This window comes from Ostrinia furnacalis, unplaced genomic scaffold, assembly GCF_004193835.3.
Source record: "Ostrinia furnacalis isolate ACB-3 unplaced genomic scaffold, ASM419383v2 OfSCF4827, whole genome shotgun sequence".
Lineage (NCBI taxonomy): Eukaryota > Metazoa > Arthropoda > Insecta > Lepidoptera > Crambidae > Ostrinia > Ostrinia furnacalis.
The window spans coordinates 85,064-111,720 of record NW_021135066.1 but is presented as its reverse complement, the minus strand read 5'-3'; the positions used below and the strand labels follow the sequence as shown (position 1 = coordinate 111,720).

At 39.0% G+C, this 26,657-nt stretch overlaps 2 protein-coding genes across 3 annotated transcripts; one reads left to right on the top strand and one right to left on the bottom strand.

Annotated features, from left to right (window-relative positions):
- Positions 1-207: 207 nt before the first annotated feature.
- On the bottom strand, positions 208-9,996 carry LOC114360050 (BTB/POZ domain-containing protein KCTD3). Its single transcript, XM_028314606.1, has 13 exons — positions 9,840-9,996; positions 9,313-9,626; positions 8,777-8,939; positions 6,400-6,476; positions 6,233-6,326; positions 5,921-6,141; positions 5,173-5,385; positions 4,631-4,747; positions 3,909-4,048; positions 3,236-3,410; positions 2,769-2,865; positions 2,048-2,244; positions 208-1,647 (listed from the first exon to the last, which is right to left on the bottom strand). The coding sequence occupies exons 1-13, from the start codon at positions 9,884-9,886 to the stop codon at positions 1,508-1,510; spliced, it is 1,995 nt and encodes a 664-aa protein (XP_028170407.1). The 5' UTR covers positions 9,887-9,996; the 3' UTR covers positions 208-1,507.
- A 196-nt stretch (positions 9,997-10,192) lies between these two features.
- On the top strand, positions 10,193-22,926 carry Stt3B (catalytic subunit 3B of the oligosaccharyltransferase complex). 2 transcript variants are annotated; one of them, XM_028314600.1, is made up of 15 exons: positions 10,193-10,504; positions 10,582-10,800; positions 11,061-11,304; positions 12,340-12,538; positions 13,807-13,978; positions 14,578-14,756; positions 15,196-15,380; positions 18,060-18,253; positions 19,020-19,122; positions 19,562-19,804; positions 19,934-20,031; positions 20,509-20,637; positions 21,559-21,643; positions 21,962-21,985; positions 22,688-22,926. In XM_028314600.1, exons 1-15 carry the CDS (start codon positions 10,323-10,325, stop codon positions 22,763-22,765), a joined length of 2,334 nt encoding a protein of 777 aa, XP_028170401.1. In that variant the 5' UTR covers positions 10,193-10,322; the 3' UTR covers positions 22,766-22,926. The 2 variants fall into 2 exon arrangements, with proteins under 2 accessions (XP_028170401.1, XP_028170402.1); XM_028314601.1 differs by lacking the exon at positions 21,962-21,985.
- Positions 22,927-26,657: the final 3,731 nt, after the last annotated feature.

The window sequence follows — 26,657 nt, the reverse complement described above, 5'->3', positions numbered from 1 at the left end:
TGCGCTCCGACGCGCTCCGCCGCGCGCCGGTCAATGGGCATCGTACCTAAAGGTCACGGTATTTGCCCTCACTAGTTGTCGCCACTGGCGAATGAAAGAATCACAGTGGCCCCACCACAGTGAGCCAAATGCGATGATCCTCCTATCGATTCAGTATTCACTGTCTTGATCGATTACTAACAGTGAGCGCAATATTGTGTAACTATCTTTTTATTGCTTTCCTCCACTATTAATACTAATCTATTGTTAAAATCTCAAATTACTGAATCAAATCCCACAGTAATTTATATAAAATATTGCTGCCAAAATACTTATGGGCATTGCAGTTTACAATATCAAAGTTAAAATCCAATAAGACATAACTGACGTTAATTCTAAAAACCATACAAAAATATTACGTTCATAGGAAAGTCGGCTATCAGACTTTCCGATTGTAGAAAAAATCTTAATCACAAAACAAAGTTTATCAATCTCTAATTACGAACAAAATATTACGTTAACTTTTTATGCATAATATTAAGAACTCCCAAGTTTATAAAACTATAACTAGGTATACCATAATAACAAATAAAAAGTGCAATGAAGCATTTAGTGCAGTTGTTTTCCGTACATCTAACGTATGAAACTAATATCCTCTCGTCTCAGAATCGATTTCATTAAATAAATAAGCGATTTATAATCTACTATACGGACCAAAACGAAACGCGTATACAGAACGGAATAAAAAGTTATGAATTGAAGTTTGGCTGAAACATTTTGAAAGTCCACATCAATACTTTCAAAACGTTTACATTAGTGGACCAACTGATATGTGAAGAGTTTTATAACATTATCAGAAACATAGATACCATTTTAAAAACGGCAAGTTTGGCCAACATTTGTCCAACATGGCAAGAACCTGCCACGGCAAGTTTGGCAAACATTTGTCCAACATGGCAAGAACCTGCCACAGCAAGTTTGGCCAAAATTTGTCTAACATGGCAAGAACCTGCCAGTCGGTACTAATTGTAACGATGCCAGGTCATTGACCTGTAGCCATCACATCGGGGTCGTTGACCCCAATATGTAAAACCTGGCCATTGCGCCCCCAATCACAGTTCTACATATTTTACACGTTAATAAGGCAGATAATTAGTCGAGCGGACTGGCTTTGTCGTACCAGTTGCGCGACTAATCTTACAACTAGTCGCAAGACACGCGTGTGGCGAGTTTTAGTTTTAGAACTTTCATGTGGCCGTTGCACGACTAAGTAGCAGATAATTGGCACACCAGCAGTGCTACTCCGAAACGCTGTTTACGTAGTTACAGGTCTGTCACCGTCGCTTTCGCTGGCATCGCGCTTTGCGTGAGAGGGATGGCAACATTTGAAACTTCGGATAAAGTTTTTCGGAGTAACCCGGTGGTCATGCGTCATCGCGTCACTGGTCGCACGGTCAATCGCCGCGTGACGTCACGTGTGTAGCAGAGCAGAGAAGAGCCTGAGTATCGGGTGGCACAGCGTCGAGCTTCATGGTGCTTGTATAGGCCGATTTGGCGACTGTGGTACCGGCGGCGCGGGCGACGCGTCTAAGTCGCAGGCGGATAAAAGTCGCACTAACTCGTCTGGTGTGGGTCCGCCGTCTGGTACTGGAGATTCCTCGCCTTCACCTGGAAAACAGTCATTATGACCATGGACATTTAGTTTCCAGTGCAAGAGTACGAGTCTACTAGGGGCAAAAGAGAGGATTTGGTGTACACTCAATAATACTTTGAATGAAAATCATAGGAGTAAGAACGATATTTTGGAGGGCATGTATCATAGACTCTCTTTTACTGTAAAAAATATTCTAGTGTAACATAATATTAGACAACGGAGAGTAGGAGTCGGGAAACGTTTTCCCATAATATGAGTCACGCCATGAAAAATGTGGAAAGCTTTACACAAACTCTTACTAAAAATATAACAAGTTTCATAAAGTATCCGGCTCGAAGGACCATGTTTAGAAAACGATAAACATCCACGAACCCGACTGCCGTTATCAATCCAAAAGTAGAATGTTATACAAACCTCCGCTGCCTCCATTTCCAGCCACAGGCTGCACTGGCTTAGCTGCCTTGTCTATGGGCGCGGTGAGGTCCCACATCTGCGCCGCGCCTGATCTATGGCCGCATAGCAACAGCCTCCTTGGTCGCAGGGCGCCTTCGCACTCGGCCACCACGAAGCAAGACACCGCTGAGCCATCCACTGATCTTATTGTGCACACCCTGGGAATAATGTATTCGAATGTTTATTATCAGACAGTATGTGGAAGAATCTGGTTGTTAACGACTTGGTAAACATCAAAATAAAAAGAGTTAGGCATCAGACAGCAGCTATCAACCACAGTTCAGTCACGCATTTTGGCCATGTATCTCGCCGCAGTAGTGACTCCATAGAGCGTCTTGTAGTACAGGGAAAAGTTTAAGGCACCAGACCACGTGGTAGATCACCAATGAGATGGACAGACCAAATCAAGGCCGCAACTAAGTGTTCGGTTAACGAAAGTGCCCGGAAAGCTGCAGTCCGCGAGGAATTGCGCCATATTGCGAGGAAAATCACTCATCGTGATTCACAATGATGACCACGATCACTTTGACTAGAGTGTACCGAGTGAGAAGAAGAAACCTCAAAATGATCTAGCTTCGTTGCCTCTATAAGTAGGTCTTTCTTTTCAGTCATTGTGGGGCAAGATCAGAGGAATAAAGCTGAAAATCAAAAAAGTTTACGGGAGAATCGACTTTAAAATTACCTCTTTCCATTAGATGCCAATCGCACGTATAACGTGTCAGTATCAGGTACAACTTTCTGTATAAATATTTGCTCCTCATCTTGTTCACCGAATGGTCCTGAAACAAATAATTTAAATTTACGACCAAGAAAATTACAGTGCTTGAACCCGCTCCAAAAAAATCGCAAAATGACATGCACATATTTTGACATCACGACAAAAAGCATGGCAAACGGTCGGAAAAGTAGTACTGAGCGTAAAAGAATCTTTATTTCCGTGAAATTATTACATATATGCCATCATTTTAGTCCTAAAATCTTAGAGAGAATAAAAAACTAGTGTCTTTTGAACGTCGTTGTCTTGCCAGCGTTGACGCGCCCTACAAACTTTAAACTAAATAACGCGACGCCAACGCTACGTAGATCGGGCACTAGTAAGAAGATGACGCTAGTTTGGAGGGTCCCTAAGGTTCAAAGTCAGATACATACCACAGTCATTATGCGGCTGGGCGGTAGGCGCTTCCAACGCCAGCACCTTGAAGGCAGCCTTGGGCGTGGTCCCGGGCTGCGTGGAGATCATGCCGCGGAAGCGCGTCACGCGCCACGACCGCACGTGGTTGTACTCGCTGCACACTGATATTAGGTAGTTCTCGGATAGGGATACCTGGAATGGATGGTTTAGTTTAGAATAGACGAGGGGAAGACAAGCTAAACGGTGAGGCATCTTACGTAGTTGCGATAGGGGTGATTTTGCAATAGATAGATATCTTGGCGACTGTCTTGTTGTAATGTGGTCTGCTTTTGTCTGTATTGTACACACACTTTTGTTTTTGTTCGCGTTACAGATTAGTCTGATAGCGATTTCGACATAATTAGTTATTAGCAAGGTGAACGTTATTACGTTATGGCACATTTTTTGTTATAATAGATGCGATTTTGCGATAAAAATGTGAAATATGTTGTACTTTCACTGCAGACAAAAGATGTTACCAACATCAAGTCTTATTTTCATGAAAGACAATAACTAACCTGGTTGGAACAGCTGCGGCCCGTGGCCCACGGTCTCGGGGTGCTGCACTATAACCCGCACGGAGCCGTAGCGCGTGCCGTATGCGATCCGATCCAGTGCCGCAGAGATCTGTGCCACTTGTGACCCACTAACCTTGGTGATGGGGCTCTGGTGCACCGTGAAGGTCTGGAACAGCTGCGGCCCGTGGCCCACGGTCTCGGGGTGCTGCACTATAACCCGCACGGAGCCGTAGCGCGTGCCGTATGCGATCTCGATCCAGTTCCCGCAGAGATCTGTGCGAATTTATTAGTTACTAGCTGACCCGGCGAACTTTGTTCCGCCTTAATGGCAATAAATAAGCAGACTTTTTTTAATTTCGAACGGGATAAAAAGTATCCTATGTCCTTCTCCTGGCTCTAAACTACCTCCCTGACAATTTTCAGCTAAATCGGTTCAGCCGTTCTTGAGTTATAAGTGAAGTAACTAACACGACTTTCTTTTATATATATAATAACTAGCTGACCCGGCGAACTTTGTTCCGCCTTAATGGCAATAAATAAGCAGACTTTTTTTTAATTTCGAACGGGATAAAAAGTATCCTATGTCCTTCTCCTGGCTTTAAACTACCTCCCGGACAATTTTCAGCTAAATCGGTTCAGCCGTTCTTAAGTTATAAGCGAAGTAACTAACACGACTTTCTTTTATATATATAGATATATAAGATTTGGCTGTCTTTTAAGGATCTTCTTCAGCTCATATCTGTGTTTCATTTATTAGTTAATAATGTAAAATCGTTAAAAAAGCAACTCAGAGCCCAATTTACTTGTCCTTCAAATAACTCATTCAGATAGCCAGAAGATGAAAACAGAACTTACTCGTTTTTGGTGTGAGATACACTGATATTGCAGTGATGGGTTCCTGATTGGGGTCCTTATAAAGTTGTGTTACTAGGAGATCATTGTCTTTCATACGCAGTGGGAACTTTTGCATATCTGAAAACAAAAAGTTTTTAATATTACAGATGAGGATGGCACTGCAAGCTAATGCCTGGTCCGTGAGCACGTAGAATTTTGTCCAATGACCCCAAGCTACCCATCGCTGCTGCTATTGCTGTCGCGACTATGCGACGCGCGCCCGCAGTGAGTGTGCGAGCGCGACAGCAACATAATTACGCGCGAGCGATAAGGAAGGGTAGCTTGGGGTCATTGGACAAAATTCTACGTGCTCACGAACCAGGCTTTAATCGTGATCGTGATGTGTTGGCAACTGAACATTAAAAAGAAGAAAGATCTATGTAGTTTATCACCAGTCTGTCCTCCCTCAGTATGATTCCACAATAAGATTATATCAATGACATTCACGTTAGTTGGGTATCTAAAAGTAGAAGTAAACCTAATACAACTTTTATCAGTCTTACCAATATAGTTAATAGCCCCGGTGGCAGTGCCGAGCAGTAAGAATGAGCCGGCCGTATCGTACGTGGTGAGATGTGCCACGTCCTGCGTCTGCCAGTGCTGCGTACTGGTGTGCCAGACGCCGGCTTTGCTGCGACTGCCGGCACCGCTTAAAGCCACTAGTTGCGGACCCACGAATAAAAGATGTTCCACCCTCACGCCTAGGTTGAATGTTCCTGGAAATGGAAGTTGAAGGTGGTAGATGTGTATTATTTACTGGTCTAAGTTTCCCCATAAATTTAAAGTTACCCATCATCATCATCATCATCATTTCAGCCACAGGACGTCCACTGCTGAACATAGGCCTCCCCCAATGACTTCCACATCACACGGTTGGTAGCGGCCTGCATCCAGCGCCTTCCTGCTACCTTTATCAGGTCGTCGGTCCACCTTGTGGGTGGACGTCCCACGCTGTTACCCAAGGTAGGACATATGACAGTAAAATTGAAATCTTATTTGGATATTATTTATGACAAATGGCTTGATAACATTATGGTTGACAAAACGTATAGCAACGAATGGGCGTTCGAGAGAACAGTAAACAAATATACAGTTTGTTTTGTACACATTGAAGTAGTAAACAAAATATTACATAATATGACATAATACATGATTCAAAAGTGTATTATTCCGTGTTATCTAATTGCGACGGCGATGTTTCAGAAGTTAGTTAGCTCTTGGGATCTTGAGGACCACAACTAAACAGCTTACCTATTAAAGTTCTTCTAACAGGCTCCCCATGTGTAGAAAATGCCCATAATCGGACAAGAGACCCACTAGCTATGCCCAGCATAACATCAGTGCCCGAAGCATTATTTCCACTGTTATTCGCCCCACCACCACCCGTTTTAGCGTTCAACGCTATTCTCTCTATCAACGACTCTTGTACAGGAGATTGGAATACCACATACCAACCACAAGAGTCTGTTAATCTGCAATAACATCATTATTTTATTGAAATTGACGTAATGTTAATTAGAAAAAAATGTAGTTATGTCAAAAAAGAATAATTTTGGGACTAACCTGTATCCGGTCACAAAATGTGAATAAGCGACTGCTATCCAATTGTGATGTGCTTTTATTATTTGAACCTTCATGCTGTCTGACCAGGTATTTACTGAAAATAAATGAGTATTGAGATCACCCCATTTATCAATTTTATAAAAAAGATAATTGACGTCAATCCTTACCCTCTGGAGGACGAAGTCCTTTGTGACAATCTGCGTTACCAAGAGAAGCTGCCCTAGAATGTCCTCTACCACAGCGGCTGAAAGGTTAATGAAAAATACAATTTAGATATGAACCACACAACAATTTGAACTTTAGGATAGGATAGAGGCATGCGGTTTTTGGGGATTACTAANATTGATGGCGAACGAATCGAATCCACCAACGACGAGGCTTCACAGGTGCGACAGTAATATTTTATTATAATAATGTATTTATTATTTTCACATAAATTTTGCTGTTGTATTATTTAATCTATATGAGTGATAATATGAAATGAAACATTGGTATAATGTATAATTATTATGTACCTCCTACTCTAAAGACGTTTTATGACTTATTTACAGTAATTGTTATTACAAATAAAATTTGTTTGACTTATTATTAATATATTTTTTTACGAAACCCCATTTTTATACTTTCCACAATATTTATTCCATAGCCCCGATTGAAACGTTCCAAATCCATTCCATTCCCGTGCCCCCCGTAACATATTGTGTAATGATGATGAAAGAAGTACTTCTTATTTGCATAGTACAGGCAGGTAGGTAGGTACATATATTATATGTATGTGNAAATGTTATTGATATCATTCTATCCATTGCATATTTTGGACTAATCTACGCATGTTATGTCATGTCCCATGTGGCGCGGGGTTATAGATGAATTTTATTACATACTAGCTGACCCGGCGAACTTCGTACCGCCTTAGCGTAGAGATTTTCTTTATATTTTTTTCCGTAAAAACCTTGTACAGAGTATTAGAAAACTACAAAAAAAAAATCAGCCAAATCGGTCAAGCCGTTTTCATGTTATGTCGTGACAACGGAAAACGGGTTTCATTTTTATATATATAGATTATACTAGCTGTGCCTACGACTTTGTACGCGTAAAAATAGTTTGAATAATATTTCCCATTTTTACAACATTTGTCTTTACTGCTCCGCCCCTATTGGTTGTAGGATGATGTTATTTATCCTAAAACCATCCTTGATAAATGGGCTACCCATAACAAAAAGAATTTTTCAAATCGGACCCGTAGTTCCTGAGATTAGCGCGTAAACTACTACAATTTTTCAAACAGTCATAACTTTTTACTGACAGCTTTTTTTTTTCGTCCCATATTGAAAGTTAATCTCTATTTAATGGACTATAAGCCAATATAGGTCTCATTAGTGGTGGACATTTGGACCACTTTTGGTCATTGTCCTTTGTTCTAAATTAATTTTCATATTTCATTGTTTTTATCGAAATTTCCAAATGATTCATTAACAATAGAGGTGATTCTAGCGCTCGGCGGCCGCTGCCGCGGCACGCTTCGCTCGCCTTCGCGCGTAAAGGGTCACTGTTCTAACCTAACCTAACCTACTATTTTATGCAATACCTACTTTCTGCAACCATACTATTTTCTGCAATCTCTTTGTTTTACATAAAATTCTTGTGAAAACCATGATCTGCCTTATGGTTTGATTTTGGGTAACGGTGGGTAAGTATGTGAAGTGTCAATTTGACCAAACAAATTATTTGGGATATAATATTTGACAAAATAAAACATTTGCTATATAAACATTTGCCAAGTAAAATTTGGCCAAATGATAATTTGACCAAATGAATTAGTTGCGAAAAGTACAGTTGCTAAAAGTTCATTTGGGAAATGAAACTTTGGCGATAAGTTGTTTGCGAAGTGAAATTTTCCGAAAAGAAATTTGGCCAAACGGAAGGATACCGGTTTTTGGTTTTACAAAAGTAATGCAATAGAGAATAATACAAAGTAATAAAAAGTACTTGATATAGGGGCATTTTTTGGAGAAATTTATCAAATAACCAAAAAAAGAACACGAATTTAAAAGCAGATTTTTTCAAAAATTATCATCTTTTATTATTTGTTGGCATTTTCTGAGTAATTTATGTATTTTTTTAGTATCGCCTGTTATTTAACGATAATACTGTTTTTATTTTAACAGGATATACCTCTTAGTTTAAAAGTTATTACATTTTCTTTACAATAAGTAATTGGAAGAAAAAAAGTTCAAAAAAAATAAAAAATTTAGACCTCTTTTTTATCGATAAAAATAGGTCTAGTTTCACCTATTCTCATATGTGCACTTTATCGTGACTCACACTGTATTAATTTTTATTCAATTTTGACCACTGGTGGCACTTATGAACGTCAAAAACAAGTAAAAAAAGGTAGCCTTTAAGGGGCACTTTACATGTCTCCTTATCTTTAGTTTGAAGATTAAAATGGTGTACTACAAGTTCCTGGTATGGCATTGGTGCACCCATTATACCATACAATTTTTTTATTTTTACAACCTAAAAAACTTTAAAATTTTGAACCTGATCTGATCTTGTGAGGGTATCCTGCCAACTGTGCGTAGATCCAGTGAGGAGTTCCTGGAGTGAGTTCTGTTTGCCGACACATCTGAGCTGGAAGCCGTAGAGTTTTTCCGGGAACAACCATTGCTTCTTCCATTACTGTTACTAGGTGGAGCTGTGCTTACTGCAATGGTGTTTATAAATAAAGGAAAAATATGGATTCTTAACTGCTACACAAGCTAAAGGGATAGAAAATTGATGGCTAGAGGTAATATTTAAAAAAGAGACTACTTTTTTTTTGTCAACAGGTGCCTAGCTGAAAACAGTACTAGTAGGACATAAAAACAATTTAGTTTCGTATAAAAAATAATTACTTCAATGTGGTACATACAGCTCATCACATAAAAGCAATAAGGATTATGTGATAAAACTAAAAATAAACATGATAGCTTATCAAATTTATAACTGCTTAATATCTTCATGGTTACAGTATAACTTTACAACAATAATAATTACTTTACAGAATACAAAATATACAATAACGTAATAACACTTACATGGAGGTGGTAGATACCCATAGAAAAGTACATCACCACAGGAAGAATGATTCATTTCATCGCACAAGGCCAGTCTCCTGCTCAGAGGAGTGATACCAAAATAGTCACATTCGTGCCTGAGAGCTCTTATGTTCACATTTTCAAGATCAATATCTCTAGTCCTCAGGAAATTTAGAATTAGGCCAAATAGCTGTGGATCCCGATCAATGAATATGGCGCCATTCTCATCTCTTACGGTTGGTATTCGCCCACTCAGCAGCGCTGTGAAGAATGTATCCGGTACCCAAGTCAGTGTGTGCCATGATGTCGAGAATCTGAAAGTTTTTAAACTTAAAGTATTCCATGAAGAAAAACATTTGTAAATGTACCAAATAGACGTGTTTTTCAAATACTGACTTTGTAATCTTTTAATGACATAAACGATTAATGGAGATAAGATATGATTATAAATTAATCAACGTTATAATTGTTAAAGTAACTGCATTGGAGCTGAAACTACTAAAAATAGGCTGGCACTTTCTATTTACCTTGTACCACCGACATTCAAGTTCACAATTTCTTGATAGTTCGACATATTGTTGTTGTTGTTTTGAAGCTACTTTAATTTAGTAACAAGTCTATTATAAAAATTACTTCTGCGACTAATAAATAAATAATGGAAATAAACGAAATGCCCGAATTTATTTACAATTTGATTGGAGCAAATGTGTCACCAAAACAAAATGTCAACGTCAACATTTTTTTTTAATGAATAGTGCTGTCCGTTGTGACGAAGTGAGCTCAATTTGATTCCCCCTAAAATTATCATCACATCTGGTGCACGACACTCCACACAGTAGTGTTTATCCGGAATAAAATATTTTTACACCTGGCAATTTTTATAAGAGAGACGTGTCCGTCAGTCAGCGATCAGTCAATTTTCCTAAAATCGAATAATTGTTGGAACTGATGTATGAAAATACAGTTGTTGTGATTTTTTAGATTAGTTATCAATAATACTACAAGTTAAGATGCCGGCCACCGCCGTTGCGAGGCCGGGCAATGGCCGCAACAAAGGGATATTCCATAATACTGCCGGCTTCAGCACCCTCATCACTGTTACGGTTCTATCGCTTGCTTGGCTGGCCGGTTTTGCGTCCCGGCTCTTTGCAGTGATTCGGTTTGAGAGTATAATTCATGAGTTTGATCCATGGTGAGTGTCACTCCGCTTTGTTTTCGATAACCTGAAAATAATGGAATGGTCTTTCGCAATGTGCTTATCTGTTTTAGGTTCAACTACCGTTCGACGGCATACATGGTACAGCATGGATTTTACAACTTCTTGAACTGGTTCGACGAGCGTGCGTGGTACCCGCTGGGCCGTATTGTGGGCGGCACCGTGTACCCTGGCTTGATGATCACGTCAGGCACTATACACTGGATATTACATGCCTTGAATATCCCCATACATATAAGAGACATCTGTGTCTTCCTGGCCCCTGTATTCAGGTAAATAATTACAAATATCAGGACCTATTACTAAATGCAGTCATCATTTTTTTTTAAACTAACATTAAAAGGTACAGGCAGTATCAGAAACAGGGACTTCCAATTAGAAAAATAAACAATACTACCATCACCTCCCTGCCCTACCTCCAGCTTTTATTTTACTTCATTTTTATCCCAACTCAATAATTTGAAATTGATTAATTTATCTATCATAAGATGTTGTTTCAAAATCAATTAATAAACAATTGAATAATTTGCAGTGGCCTCACAGCAATAGCTACATATCTGCTAACATCAGAGCTATGGTCCCGCGGAGCAGGCTTATTTGCCGCTTGCTTCATCGCCATTGTGCCTGGCTACAGCAGTCGGTCGGTAGCCGGAAGTTATGACAACGAGGGCATTGCTATATTTGCACTGCAGTTCACATATTATTTGTGGCTGAAGAGTGTCAAAAGTGGCTCAGTTTTCTGGTCCATATGCACTGCTCTGTCTTACTTTTACATGGTATGTATGTTACTTTCATATCCTGTAATAAATACTGTAAGGTTTATAAATGGTTCTCATAATACTCATATGTAAATCAAGGAACAATATCATAATGTTGGTGTTTGAACTCAGATCATTGCTGGTAACAGGTTATTCATGAGAAACATTTAGCAATTCCATTTTCCTATTTAACTATCAAGATTTTGGCTAAAGAACCATAATAAAAAAACATGTTAAGTGTGTTTATGACGGCTCTTTCAATTAGAAAAGCCTTATCTGTACCAAAGCAATTATAATTTCTGCAGCTCATTATGGCTATGACATTTACTGGAAAGTAAACAATATTGGCATGTTTATAGAGTTCCATTTCCCACTGTAGGATGTTGTCACATTACAGAGATTCTGACTGGTATGAACTAAAAGTATGGCACTTAACTATCTGTAGTATGGGAGTGGCATAGGACTGGTGACATTGACATATTTTTTATTATGACATGATAACAGGGTGGAAAAAAAACATTTATTTGAAAAAATCATGTTTATTTTTTATTTATATAGTTTTTTTTTATTTTTATTAGATTTTACAGTCATTGTCTTAGTTTTTCATGCGGAAAACATGTTTATTTAGCCAAAAAAAGTAAAATTATGTAAGATGGTATGTCATATTTTTACTGAAACAAGAAAAAACTTTCGTCAAAAACAGCTCGTCCTAAGTGGTGTCCGTTTCCATTACAAAAACACGAATATCTTATTACAAGTATAAATTTTAAATTATTTCGCAAAAAAAAAAACAACTGAAGAAAAAATAAATTTTTCTAATTTTCAATACAAAACGGCTATTTCATTCTTGAACACCTAATATTAACATTGTTTTCGAACATTACAGTTAATTAATATGCGCTCCAAGCGTTGCATTAATTGCATTTTCGGCATGACAGAGAATACAAATTTGAAGGAGATAACTGTCCCTGATGACAATCACAAAAACACCCTCCTGTGCCGTTCCCATACCTCAGTAGTTAAGCGCTAGACTTAGAATATTGAACGCTTTAGGTGTCAGCATGGGGAGGCTACGTGTTCATCATCAACCTGATCCCTCTCCACGTGTTCGTGCTGCTCATCATGGGACGGTTCTCACAGCGACTGTTCGTCAGCTACACAGTATTCTACATCATCGGGCTACTGCTGTCCATGCAGATTCCATTTGTAGGATTCCAGCCAATTCGTACTAGTGAACACATGGCGGCGTCAGGTAAGATAACAATATACAGAGTGTTAGGTAAATGGGTATATGAGCCGACACTAGCCCATGTTAACATGGACATATAAATGGTATGGTGAAGTCTGAAATTTGATATCATAATTTTAATTTTTTTAATTTTCATACAAAATTAAATTTTATAAAATCCGATTTGTATGAAAATTAAAATAATTAAAATGAAGATATCAATTTTCTGATTTCACCGTACCATTTATATGCCCATGTTAACATGGGCTAGTGTCGGCTCATATACCCATTTACCTAACATCCTGTAGAAAACCTTTGCATAATGTCATACATTAACTTTTAGTCACCACTTATCATTATAAATCAAAATTAAATTAGCCATCCTTAAATAAACATTGATAAAATTGCAATAATATGCATGCATACAACTTCACTGTGTGTTGATGTACTTAATGTGTAATAAATTTAATGTAATCATTCAACACTGATAAGCTGCATTGTTATGACTGAGTTTTTAATACACACTACTTTATGATTTGTTACAGTTATAGAAACTACTTGGAACAAGGCGTTTCTGTACTTCTGTAGTTATATCTTGTTCCAAAGCATGAAATAAGCAATTGTTGAGAGTACATAGATTTGTGAGAACACTTGAACAAAGTTTAATAATAAAACCTTTATCTCTGTGTACTTATTACGTATTCATTGACAATTTGAATACAAAATAAGTATGCAAATGTCACTAAGTGTCAATTACTCACGCACAGTATTATTCAATGAAGGCATTATTAGCACAATTGGCTTTCGGTGGAGACACATGACCTGAATATTTCTAGACCACTTACATGTCACATGAGCTATTTAAATTGGGAGATAAAGCATCTTATCTTTAAAATGTATTAATTTAAGTCAACAATAACAACAAAGGGGGCATGCATTTAGAAGCATTTTATGCAATGTAGGATAATAGGAAATAATAATTTGCAACAGAAATGATAAACCTTCAATAAAAGTTCCATTATTTAGACAAATTATCAAACTTATTCACCCTAAGTTGTTGCTTTTTTCACTCATTTATTAGCAGAAAACTCCTTAATCGTCGTGGTATCGAAATAATACATCTTTCTAACATTAGGAGATGTTCCCATCACGCCATTATGGATTCTGTAGGGAATGAAACTGAGAATAAAACTTATTTCGGATTTTTCTATCAGCATCCAGTTCTTTAGTGCACCCTGCTCTCTCCATTCGATACAACAAGAGTACATAACGGCCTTGTCTTTTTCCTACAGGTGTTTTCGCGCTGTTAATGGCGGTAGGCGCCCTCAAATATCTACACAGCTTGAACCCTAAGGGCCAGTGGAAGCAGCTGTTGATCGTTGGCGGGTTCCTGGCGGCCGGCGCGGTCTTCCTGGTCGTAGTACTGTTGACCTATATGGGCGTCATTGCACCGTGGAGTGGACGGTAAGCGATCAGTAGGGTTGGAGCAGTTTTTGTTAGTCAGTCAGTACAGACTAGCACATCAGACTATACATTACACAAGTTTTTGTTACAAAATTGCACCTATTAGTACATAAGAGGCTCTAGCTTGACGTGCCGTCGTCCTTGAACACCCAAACTGAAAATGGAAACCAGGAAGTTAAACTTTGTGACCACTACACAAGGAGCAAAATGAAATTGAGCATATGGAGTTTATATTGACTTCTACAGACTACTTAATTGACCTTATTGTAATGTAACTTTGTCAAAAAGTTTAATAATACATATGTAGTTTCAAATTATATTTTACTCAAGGCCAAAGATAATTGTTAATTGTACTCTTATTATCTACTGATGACTACCTTGTTGCATCATTTTAAAATTCAATGCTAGTGTGTGGAATGTTGGCTAAATCCTCCATTTGTCTCCGAAAATCGGTAAGTGGTACATAGGATGCGCGCGATAAGCGTTTATCACGTCAGTTTATTGATTTTTCCCATACATTTTGTCTTCGATAAAAAAGTATATCACGACGCTCATCTTAGCCTGGCTGATGATGATGATGAAGTGTTGTCTTGTTCCAGGTTCTATTCCCTCTGGGACACGGCATACGCCAAGATCCACATCCCGATCATCGCGTCGGTGTCGGAGCATCAGCCGACGACCTGGTCGTCATTCTTTTTCGACCTCCACGTGTTGGTGTGCACTTTCCCCGTCGGTCTATGGTACTGCATCAAGAATATCAACGATGAGAGAGTATTTGGTAAGTCGCAATAGAGAAAATTAAAAATTTACTTATTGTTGTTTGTTGTTGGCCAAAAGCTTCCCCTCGTTGGGGATAAAAAAAGGTTTACTTACATAAAAAGAATTGACGTTGATTGAAAATGTAGAACACACAAAGAAAAAAGTTACGAAAAAGAAAGAAATGTTTTGAGAAATGAAGTGGCGCCACCGTCGAGTAAAGTCACTGTCACTCGCTAGGGGCGCTAACTAGTGAGTGTTTGCGCGGAACGGAAACACTCAATGCGCGTTGCAACAAGAATGACGTTGGCGCCACCCTGTGGCAATGCCCATCTACCAATGTTGGACAAAAAGTTGGGCCAAATATGTAGAGCTGGATTTATTGTCCAACGTTGGTCATAGTAGTGGCAATGTTGACCCACCAACATGTAGACCTAGACTTACTTATTCTTCCTTTCCAGTGGCTCTCTACGCGCTCAGCGCAGTATACTTCGCGGGAGTCATGGTGCGTCTGATGCTGACGCTGACGCCTGCCGTGTGCGTGCTGGCTGGCATTGCCTTCTCGGTACTACTCGACCTGGTGCTGCGAGAGGAGGAACTTAGTGCGCCGCCGCCTGACGACGAGTCCAAGAGCCTGTACGACAAGGTTAGTGCTTGTGGCTATAGTGATCATAGCCAGGTCTGACGCCAGTGGTGTGCGTCTGATGCTGACGCCTGCCGTGTGCGTGCTGGCTGGCATTGCCTTCTCGGTACTACTCGACCTGGTGCTGCGAGAGTAGGAACTTAGTGCGCCGCCGCCTGACGACGAGTCCAAGAGCTTGTACGACAAGGTGGGTAACCACGGTGGTTGACGCTGACGCCGACTGTATAGTTTTTTAACTGACTAACAGATTCCGGGACAAACTTGACCTTCATTGGTTGGGTTTTTGTGGCGGTCAAGCTGTAGATCCTGGCTACACAAGAGGTGCAGTGGTGGGAACGAGAGGTGGGAATAGTCCCGTTTGACTAACAGACTCCCTAAGCACACAGCGTATTTCGAGTGGCGACATCTTTTCAGCGCCCGCGTAGCATCAACGTGGTGCTGGTTTAGCGTCGCCGCAACGTCAATGCTAAGTAGCTGACGAACGCCGGAGCTACGTAGCGCGCTAACGCAAATGGCAATGCCAGATTTTGTATGGAAAGTGGCGTCTTTTTTTTTTCGCGCGGCCATCGACCAAACTTTGTATTTTGATTACAAAATAGTGTAATAAACCAAACTTACTATGGCATGTATACCTCTAAACTCAGTCTGAACTGAGTTACGAGCATTAGAAGTTTGATGATTTTCGTACTAGATTTGCTTTTTGTGCGCAAGTTTTGTAAGAAATTACAACAAAATATTGCGCTATTTTTTTATTGCGCTGATTCTGCTCCATACTGATGTCTGGAGCCTTTAATGGATGGTATTGTTTGTTTACATATACAATCTCACTATTTTGTTGCAATTTCTTACAAAACTTTGCGCGCAAAAAGCAAATCTAGTATGAAAATCATCAAACTTCTAATGCTCGTAACTCAGTTCAGACTGAGTTTAGAGGTATACATGTCATAGTAAGTTTGGTTTATTACACTATTTTGTAATCAAAAAACAAAGTTTGGTCGATGGCCGCGCGAAAAAAAAAAGACGCCACTTTCCATACAAAATCTGGCATTGCCATTTCATAGTAAGTTTGGTTTATTACACTATTTTGTAATCAAAAAACAAAGTTTGGTCGATGGCCGCACGAAAAAAAAAAGACGCCAATTTCCGGCATTGTCTTTTCTTATAGGACAAGTGTCATCGGGTGCTAACTGCATTCCGGACATCACATGTGTTCTGTCTACCAATAGTGCCAATGTTAAAGCGAGTGGCAAGGTGGGTGAAAAGGTTGCGTTGCTTATTTATGGACGCGACGCCAGCGCCGCGTTGGCGCTGCGCAGACGCAGCGAAATGACAACGTTCGAAAGAAGCTAATGTAGAAGAGGCCTAATACTTTGTCATAACTTATAAGTCGTGGTAAGGACATCATCCATTTTGGTCCAAAATCAAAAGTGCCGGCCAAAAAATAAAAGTTCTGTATTCTGATAGAATACGTCCGCCTTNTTTTGATTACAAAATAGTGTAATAAACCAAACTTACTATGGCATGTATACCTCTAAACTCAGTCTGAACTGAGTTACGAGCATTAGAAGTTTGATGATTTTCGTACTAGATTTGCTTTTTGTGCGCAAGTTTTGTAAGAAATTACAACAAAATATTGCGCTATTTTTTTATTGCGCTGATTCTGCTCCATACTGATGTCTGGAGCCTTTAATGGATGGTATTGTTTGTTTACATATACAATCTCACTATTTTGTTGCAATTTCTTACAAAACTTTGCGCGCAAAAAGCAAATCTAGTATGAAAATCATCAAACTTCTAATGCTCGTAACTCAGTTCAGACTGAGTTTAGAGGTATACATGTCATAGTAAGTTTGGTTTATTACACTATTTTGTAATCAAAAAACAAAGTTTGGTCGATGGCCGCACGAAAAAAAAAAGACGCCAATTTCCGGCATTGTCTTTTCTTATAGGACAAGTGTCATCGGGTGCTAACTGCATTCCGGACATCACATGTGTTCTGTCTACCAATAGTGCCAATGTTAAAGCGAGTGGCAAGGTGGGTGAAAAGGTTGCGTTGCTTATTTATGGACGCGACGCCAGCGCCGCGTTGGCGCTGCGCAGACGCAGCGAAATGACAACGTTCGAAAGAAGCTAATGTAGAAGAGGCCTAATACTTTGTCATAACTTATAAGTCGTGGTAAGGACATCATCCATTTTGGTCCAAAATCAAAAGTGCCGGCCAAAAAATAAAAGTTCTGTATTCTGATAGAATACGTCCGCCTTAGCATTTATTACTATGGCACCAAAGCTGTAGCACCACTGTGCATCGTAGTATTTGAGTTCTAAAAATATATGAAACGACTGACTTTGATCTCAAATACTACGACGCACAGTGGTGCTACAGCTTTAGTGTCATAGTAACAAATGCTAAGGCGGACGTATTCTGTCAGAATACAGCACTTTTTTTTTATTGGCCGACACTTTTGATTTTGAACAAAAAATGTATGAATAGTCGATGACTTTTAGATCTCAAATACTCGACGCACAGTGGAGCTACGGCTTTGGTGCCATAGTAACAAATGCTAAGGCAGACGTATTCTGTCAGAATACAGCACTTTTTTTTGTTGGCCGGCACTTTTGATTTTGGACCAAAAATATATGAAACGTGGATGATGTCCTTTAATACATTTCTTTTGCATCCAGGCGGGCAAGCTAAAGAAGCGTCCACACGAGACCACCACCAACGGCGGCGAGGGCGGTCTGGGCATGAACGTCCGCTCGGGCACGCTCATCGCGTTCATGATACTGCTGATGCTGTTCTCCGTGCACTGCACCTGGGCCACCTCCAACGCCTACTCCAGCCCGAGCATCGTGCTGGCCAGCTACGGGAACGACGGGTGAGGTTCCAATCTAAATATATAAAAGGAGAAACTGACTGACTGACATATCAACGCAAAGCCTAAACGGCTAAACGTAGGCACTTGAAATTTGGAAGGGACGTAGCTTAGGTTCCGTAGAGGTGCACTAAGAAAGGAATTCCCGAAATTCCCACGGGAACGGGAATTAGTGGGAAAATCCTTATGTATGAAAAATCTAAACCGCTTAAGTTAGACGCTTGAAATTTGTCATGCAGGTACCTTAGTAAACTTAAAGCTTAGTTATAACACGATATTGCAAAATTCCCACAGGAACGGGAGTTAGCGGGAAAAAGCATTTGTGTGAAAAAAATCTAAACCGTGTAAGATAGATGAAGGGGGTAAAACGGGATCCACGCGTACGACGAAGTCATGGGCGGCCGCTAGTATTTAATAATAAGAACATCTAAAGTCCGGTCGCCGAGCAGATAGAATTTCGTACAATGACCCCAAGCTACCCATCCTTATCGCTCGCGCGTTATTATATTGCAGATGAAATCGTTGCGGAAATTTTTCAGCAGTGGATAGCATTATCATTGGCATTTGACTTTGATCGTCTCAGCCTAATGCCATCCACTGTTGGGCAAATGATTTCCAAAATGACCGGCCCGTACCCAGGCACCTGCCGCGACCTTCACCAGATCGTCGGTCCACCTAGTGGGGGGGCCTGCCCACACAGTCTTCCAGCCCGTAGTCACTCGATAGCGACGGTTGAGAAATCACTAATCAAAGTTTTATTTCAAAACAGATCACGAAGAATTCTGGACGACTTCAGGGAAGCTTACGGTTGGTTGTCACAGAACACGGCCGAGGACGCGAGAATCATGTCTTGGTGGGATTATGGTTACCAGGTGAGTCAACAAATTACAAATTTTCCTAAAACCGTGCTTATAGTTATATTTTGTCCTATGTATAGAAATGGAAAGAGTTAGATTGTATTTTAGGTCAGTTAACAAGAGACGGGAACAGTCCTAGGGCCCGATTGCGCTAATTTGTAATGACCCCAATTCATTCGCGCATTGCGTTGCGTTTAAGCGTCGTTGGAAGTATCTATCAAAACGATACTACGATACGGATTTGTCAAAAGCTGATTTTCGTTCGTCATCCGATCGGATTGCAGCTGAAAAATTTTACCGCAATCGGGAAATCTCTTCAGGTCAAGTTTCCTAAGTTCGGGGCAAGATGGCGCTGTGATAAGTCCAAGAGTAGCATTCATTTTATCTATCAGAAGCAGTGGGTGTCCATTCTAGCGACCAAACTTCGATTCTAATTTTATCCTTCTTCCCACAGATCGCTGGCATGGGTAACCGGACAACACTAGTGGATAACAACACATGGAATAACTCTCACATAGCGCTCGTAGGCAAGGCTATGGCCAGTAACGAGAGCGCCGCCTACTCTATAATGACGGAACTAGACGTGGACTATGTACTGGTGATCTTTGGAGGCGCGATTGGGTACTCGGGAGATGACATCAATAAGTTCATCTGGATGGTCCGCATTGCTGAGGGAGAACACCCTAAGGATATACACGTAAGGTTTATTTTTGTTTTGTTTATGGCTTCGTGCGGTTTGCACATTAAGTTAATGTTAAGTAAAATAAGGTATCAATTACAACGGACGAAAGTTGTACAATCTCTGTATATTTTACTTTGTTTGCAGGAAGCCGACTATTTCACGGAGAGAGGCGAATACAGAGTTGATTCAGAAGCGTCGAAAACTATGCTCAACTGTTTAATGTATAAGCTATCATATTATAGGTAAGACATAATATAATATCATGACTATTCTAAATACATATCAAATTAGCTGTGGTTCCGGTAAAGGAGAATAGGACCACCCCAACAGTTACTCTTTCCGTAGATGTCGTAGAGAAAGCCGGCGTGGGCACGCTAAATCCCAGGCTAAATCCTCTTTTGGTAAATTAAGAGAGCTTGGTACTCCTGCAATGGAGACTAAATGAATCGAAAATGATTATCTTTTTTTATTAGTAGTTAACCTGGGGTTCGAGCGCCCTTCGGATGTTCCTCGGATCTCGACTCGGCCAGTCTTCGACTCTGCCAGTCCTTTTACCGTTCGACTATTGTCGCTGATGATAATGATGATGATAATGTTGATGATTTCTGTTTAGCCCGATGTTCGTACTAACATTCCCCGGATCTCGAGTCGCCCAGTCCTCTACCGTTCAGCTATCATCGCTAATGATGATGATGTCATGAATGATGTATTGTCGTCAGATACGACAGCGGCGGGAGCCCGCCGGGCTACGACCGCACGCGCGGCGCGCTGCCCGGCAACCGCGGCTTCAAGCTCACCTACCTGGAGGAGGCCTACACCACCGAGCACTGGCTCGTCCGGATATACAGGTACAGTATAGGAAACATATTACACTCGCGAGCAAAAATATGCAATCGCCGTATTTATTCCGAGCGATCCTAGGAACTAAATGACTTATACAGGGTGTTAGGTAAATGGGTATATGAGCCGACACTAGCCCATGTTAACATGGTCATATAAATGGTATGGTGAAGTCAGAAAATTGATATCTTCATTTTAATTATTTTATTTTTCATACAAATCGGATTTTATAAAATTAATTTTGTATGAAAATTAATAAAATTAAAATGATGATATCAAATTTCTGACTTCACCATACCATTTATATGACCATGTTAACATGGGCTAGTGTCGGCTCATATACCCATTTACCTAACACCCTGTAGAAGATAAATAAAAATGGTACCATTTAAAGGTAATACATATACATATTTTTAATTGATACCATCGATACATACATAGGCATTCAGTTCTTAAAATGGCTCAGCACAATACACAAGGGGTGATTCCATACTTTTGCTCGTAAGTATAGATACACAAATCATATTTATTTGGCAGAAGATACAGAAGCAGAAAAAACAAATCTGCATGATTCGATTCGATCTTTCTGATTAAAATGATGACATAATCGTTGTAACACTTATAGGGCAGATATGTACCATCCTAGACAGCATCTCACTTAACCTGAACCAAATGCCTGCCTTGTTCTGCATAAAAAAATGACCATCTGAGAAAAAGGCAGGTTCTTAGCACACATCAAGACCGCCAGCATTTATCTCGAAACTCATTTTCAGCGGGGGCGCTTTGTTGCGGCTAGCATACACAGCATGTGGCTGTTTTCGGGAATGTTATTCAAGAATTCTTGTTACCAGAACTTGTAAAAGGATCAATCATGGATCTTCCTTCATCCACTCAAGATAACAATTTGACTTTTTGCTTTATTGTTATAGGGTCAAAAAACCTGATGAATTCAACCGCCCTCGTCTTCCATTGGCGAAGAGGACAATATCAACCACCGGTGCTGTTTCTAAAAAGGTTCGTAAAATGCTTGTATTTGTTCCTCGTGATTAAATTTCTCTAGTTTTTAGCTAAACTTAGCCCCGGGACTAACTTAGCCTTCAATGGTTGGATTATAATGGCGGTCGAGCTGTATACCAGATCAGTTCTCAGAAGTTGCTGCATTGGGAAAGAAAAGTGGGAATAGATCCTTTATTTCTTACCGACTAATATTATTATGCTCTCTATTTAAACATTAAATAAAATAATACATTTATTATAAGCTCTTTATTACCAATAGTTGAGCATTTCAATGTATTACTATTCTAAGTGTAACATTTACCTGTATTGTTACAGCTTGCGATAGGACCTGGAAATTTGGTACAGTAACTTGAATGATAAAGTGCATGTCCTTTTCCATGTGTTGCGTTTCTTTTTTTAAGGTTTTAGTTACATGTTTGTGATGTTTTTTGTTTTCGTCATGTTCAATGTCTTGAAAAGCTAAATTATTTGATTTTGTATGGTTTGATCGCTGTGATTTTATCAGATTCGATTGTAAACACTGTTGTGTCTTGCATACTTGACGTCTAATTTGTCATTTTCTAACTGGCCAACAAAATGGGTGAGTCGATGGCTGCGACGAAATCTGACTCTTATTTTGTGTCTCTTTGTTTTTGGTATGCTTATGTGCATGTCGAATTCATGTTTTATACCATTAGTAGGTGGTCTAACGCGTGAACTTCATTCGTTTGGTAAAAGTTGTTGCATTTGAGTAGTAGAATCAAGAATTTTTATTTGATCACACACTAATGGTCACCTCGTATACTGCATCAAAAGTATCTTTACAGCTACAAACCATTTGTGTTTGTAAATGCGTAGTGATATTTTGATGTGGACTATACAAATCAATTGTACAGTCAGCTTCAAATAGTTCGTGACACACAAAATCGTCAAAAAGTTGACAACAACCTTATTCCAATTGTAACAAAGACGTGTTGCGAACTTTTGGCTACTTTGGGTATCACGAATTATTTGACACCGACTACCAGGTGTATATTGTATTATAAAATCGCATCTTTGCAGACTTCGAAGAGAAGAAAAGGCCTCCTAAAGAACAAGCCCACGGTGGTGAAAGGCAAGAAGGTAGCGCGACTGGAGTGACGCCGCCGGTAGCCGCGTCAGTGGTAGGCTGTCCAGGGATCGTGACCGCACACTGCCATGCTGTTCTCTAAAGCCTGGTCCGTGAGCACGTAGAATTATGTCCAATGACCCCAAGCTATCCATCCTTATCGCTCGCGCGTAATTATGTTGCTGTTGCGCTCGTACACTCACTGCGGGTGCCCGTCGTACAGTCGCGACAGCAATATAATTACGCGCGAGCGATAAGGATGGGTAGCTTGGGGTCATTGGACAAAATTCTATGTGCTCACGGACCAGGCTTTACTAATGTCAGGCAAGGAATGTTCGTTTTACAATGCAGTTTTAGGTTACGCTGCCAGTTTAGGCGCGATGTAATATACAATTTTCTTACATTGATTGCCATTTGTTTTTCTTTTGATAAAAAATATTTAATGACACATAAATTACCCCAAAAGTTTTAACACACTTTTGGGAACTATTGTAAAATAAGTCAATTGACTAGTCAACATTAATTTAAATATCACGCTATGAAGATCCAAACAACTCCAAATCGCGGAGGTACACTCACTAAAAACCATAAAATGTCCTCCGATGTCATTGGTTTAGAACAGAACAGATTCGGCTGGAAGCTTGCCTTCCTCTTGTTTCTACCAGCCAGAAGTGCGCTTATATATTTTAGAATTTAGCTACCCAGCAGCGTAACCTACCTTGGCCTAATACTGCATTTCGTTGCCAAGACTACATGGAGAATGGCATGGCCGTACAAACTTCACACTTCACACTGGTACATTTCACACTTTTGTAACATCTATTCTACACACTACGTCAAAAGATATCCATATACTTTTCGTGATCTAAAATATCTTCATGAACAGGGTCCCTAAAGTTTGAAATGTGACAATCGCTCTGTAAACACTGTAAATGTATAATTTAACACCAATATATACCGAACTAATAAAACAAATATTTTGTATAACCCTCATAAACAAATTAATAATGTAAGAACAACCAAGACAATATAAACGAATACAACACCAATTTCGTCCTTTGATATAGTTATTTTATGTGAACCTGGTTGAAGATCGGATATGCAAAGTGTTCCTTTGCATATCCGATCTTCATAAGTTTACGATAATTTAGGATCTATCAAACCATTTAATGTTAATTATCAAAATAATGAAATTAGTTCAATTTCGAGAGAGAAAAAGAAAAGTTGGGACACAAGCTTTTTTTTACTTTACAGATTACACTATATCGCCAGCTCTAAAATAGGTATCGAAGTTCCTTAATTTTTACAAAGAAAGTTATTTTATATCTGAGTAGATAGATCTACATAATGATGTTTTATTTTGATAATATTTAAGCTTTATTATGATGACAAAAAAGTTGAGAATCCTATAATCCTATAGCAATAAATTTGTCGGCCTTTGATTGTGTACCTTGCAGTCTTACCACTGATGATACAAATACTGATAAACGACTGACACCAATATGTATTTAGTCCATTAGGTAAACGTTTTTCGTGATCTAGGTGGTTTATTTGATGTTTTGGCACTGGTGCATTTTTACGGTTTCGCCGATCGCGGTTCGTCACGCGAATAAAGTCGAAACCTCGCGGAATGGAAACTCATGTTCGTGATTTACTAAACATGATCTCTACAGTCTGAAGTTCTGAACTCGAATAAATACCATCTAATAACTGTCACAAAAAATGGCAGAAATAGTAAACACCTTCAGAGATTTTATCAACATAGGCTGCATTTTATTTATAAAATAAATAACATAGTATTATGAACTTCTATGTGTTTTAAATGAACATCAGTTTCCACGAAGCGCTTATTTTATATTCACATTTATCACTATACGTAATTTTTCACGTCGTACAATGTTATTCCAGTCCCAGTTACAACTAACAACATAGTATGCGAGTTCATATCAGACAAATAAACCTCACAAACAATGGATAATGTTGTTTAAAGAGTATATTTGTAATTGCTACGTCCAAGTGTATAATAATTGAATTATTATTAATGATATCTTTAGATTTATTTGTCACTGAAACACCTTATTTGGTTACACGTCTAGCGCCGCTAGAAGGCGTTCGTTCATTTCGGTACTTATCACTTAGTTTTGGGTTCACGTTTTCTTTTTAGTGTGAGTATTGATATAATCGTCAAAGAATGCAATAATATTTTGTGACTTCTTGTTATAATATTGTATTGTAATTAATGATAACTACCAAAGTTTGAATACGTTTGATATGTGTCGTCGTGTAATATGGTCTTTCATTGTATTCTAAAGTGAGCAATTGTAAGCATGCTGTTCCTATGCGAGTTGTGAAAGTGTTACTTTGTCTACGTGGTCCAAGATTACTTCTATGATCTTTTTAGTCAGGGCTTTCGTCGTCTTGAGCATCGAGTGCTGTGATTTGATATTAGAAAAGTACTCGAGACGACAAACCATAATCAACCCTAATTTCCACGCAGGACAGTCTAGCTTACACTTGATCATCGGTGCGAGGTTTTCATTTTGTGTATTATCTCAAATATTATTTACTAAATTGATATACACTGTCTAGTGGGTGTTTTACATGTTGCGTATTTAATTTTATTGTTGCTCGACACTATTTGTTTTCGTAATTGTAACAGAGTTTTATCGATCTGTAGATAAGAATTCATTGTGGTGTACAATGTTCTTAATAAACGGACGAAGACTAATTCATGGTTTTTATTTATAAACGTATACCCTAAAACCCTTACTTTAGGCCTTAAGATGTGATACAATTTAACACAAAGCTCAACTTTTGTAAGAGAATATCATCCTTCTGAAAGTTAGGACCACTATGTACTATTTATTATCTTTTAACTAAACAGTTTAGGGGTTAGGAAGGATCAAGGGAAAAATAAAAACAAATTGACAAAACCTTCACCATATATTTATTAATAAAGACAATCTAAAAGATCACGTAATAGTCATTGTCTTAAAAAATTAGTTACCCTAATAAATTTATCAATATATATAATAGAGTTTTATTTTATTACTTATTGTTTCAAGGATATGCGAAGTTGTGAGAAGTCGCCCAGCGGGAGTGGGACCGGACTCAATTAGTCGTTGTTCTTACGAATCATCACATTGATCGAATATAACAATGAATCTATCCATACGTAATACATACATCTTCCAATGAATACCTATGTCAATGTTTCATCTACATGCTTAACTTTTGACTAACGTGTCTACGCGAAGAATTGTGCTAATCTAAAAAGGTGTCTACAAATTTACTCCATAGTATTTCAAAGAGTTTGTAATTTACAGAACGTTCAAAATCACAACACAGAGTGTAATATCAATTATCGTGCGCTGGCACGGGCCGTTACCGCCTACAATATATTACAAGTAGAGTACGTATTAGGTACGCAAGTACATCGAAGTGAAGGGGCGCCGACACTCTTTATCCGATACAAAATTAGAAGAATATAATATCCATTTAGACTTACAATATTAATACTATAGTAACATTTGACATATCATTAAATGTTGACACAAATACAGAAGTACTTACACATAGCCTACATGCCGCAGCGGCGGGACTACAGGGGGGGACTAAGGTCGGGCACTAAGCGAACGTAACCTGACTGGACTAACATACATGTATTAATATTACTCTTCAAAAGTCGCTGTATCCTTTGGTTGGAATTCATTACGATTACGGTATTAGATTTCTCTTAAATGTTACATCTTCATACAATTGACTCGTAGTTATTGTAGTTACAGTTTGAACATACTGTCACTATCCTTGATAAACCACATTTTATTGGGGCAGGCTTGTTTGAATTTTTCTTATTTTGCCTGATAGTTGATCACTAACACGAGATAAAGAAAAACAACACAATGTCTTAGATAATGAAGTTCG

Coding starts and splice junctions, on each gene's coding strand:
- LOC114360050 (XM_028314606.1), bottom strand. CDS start 9,886: ATGTCGAACTATCAAGAAATTGTGAACTTGAATGTCGGTGGTACAAG. Junction 6,142..6,232: donor CATTTTGTGACCGGATACAG/GTTAGTCCCAAA, acceptor ATGTTATTGCAG/ATTAACAGACTCTTGTGGTT. Junction 4,049..4,630: donor GTATCTCACACCAAAAACGA/GTAAGTTCTGTT, acceptor AAATTCGCACAG/ATCTCTGCGGGAACTGGATC.
- Stt3B (XM_028314600.1), top strand. CDS start 10,323: ATGCCGGCCACCGCCGTTGCGAGGCCGGGCAATGGCCGCAACAAAGGG. Junction 18,254..19,019: donor GCCAGCTACGGGAACGACGG/GTGAGGTTCCAA, acceptor ATTTCAAAACAG/ATCACGAAGAATTCTGGACG. Junction 19,123..19,561: donor GGTGGGATTATGGTTACCAG/GTGAGTCAACAA, acceptor TTCTTCCCACAG/ATCGCTGGCATGGGTAACCG.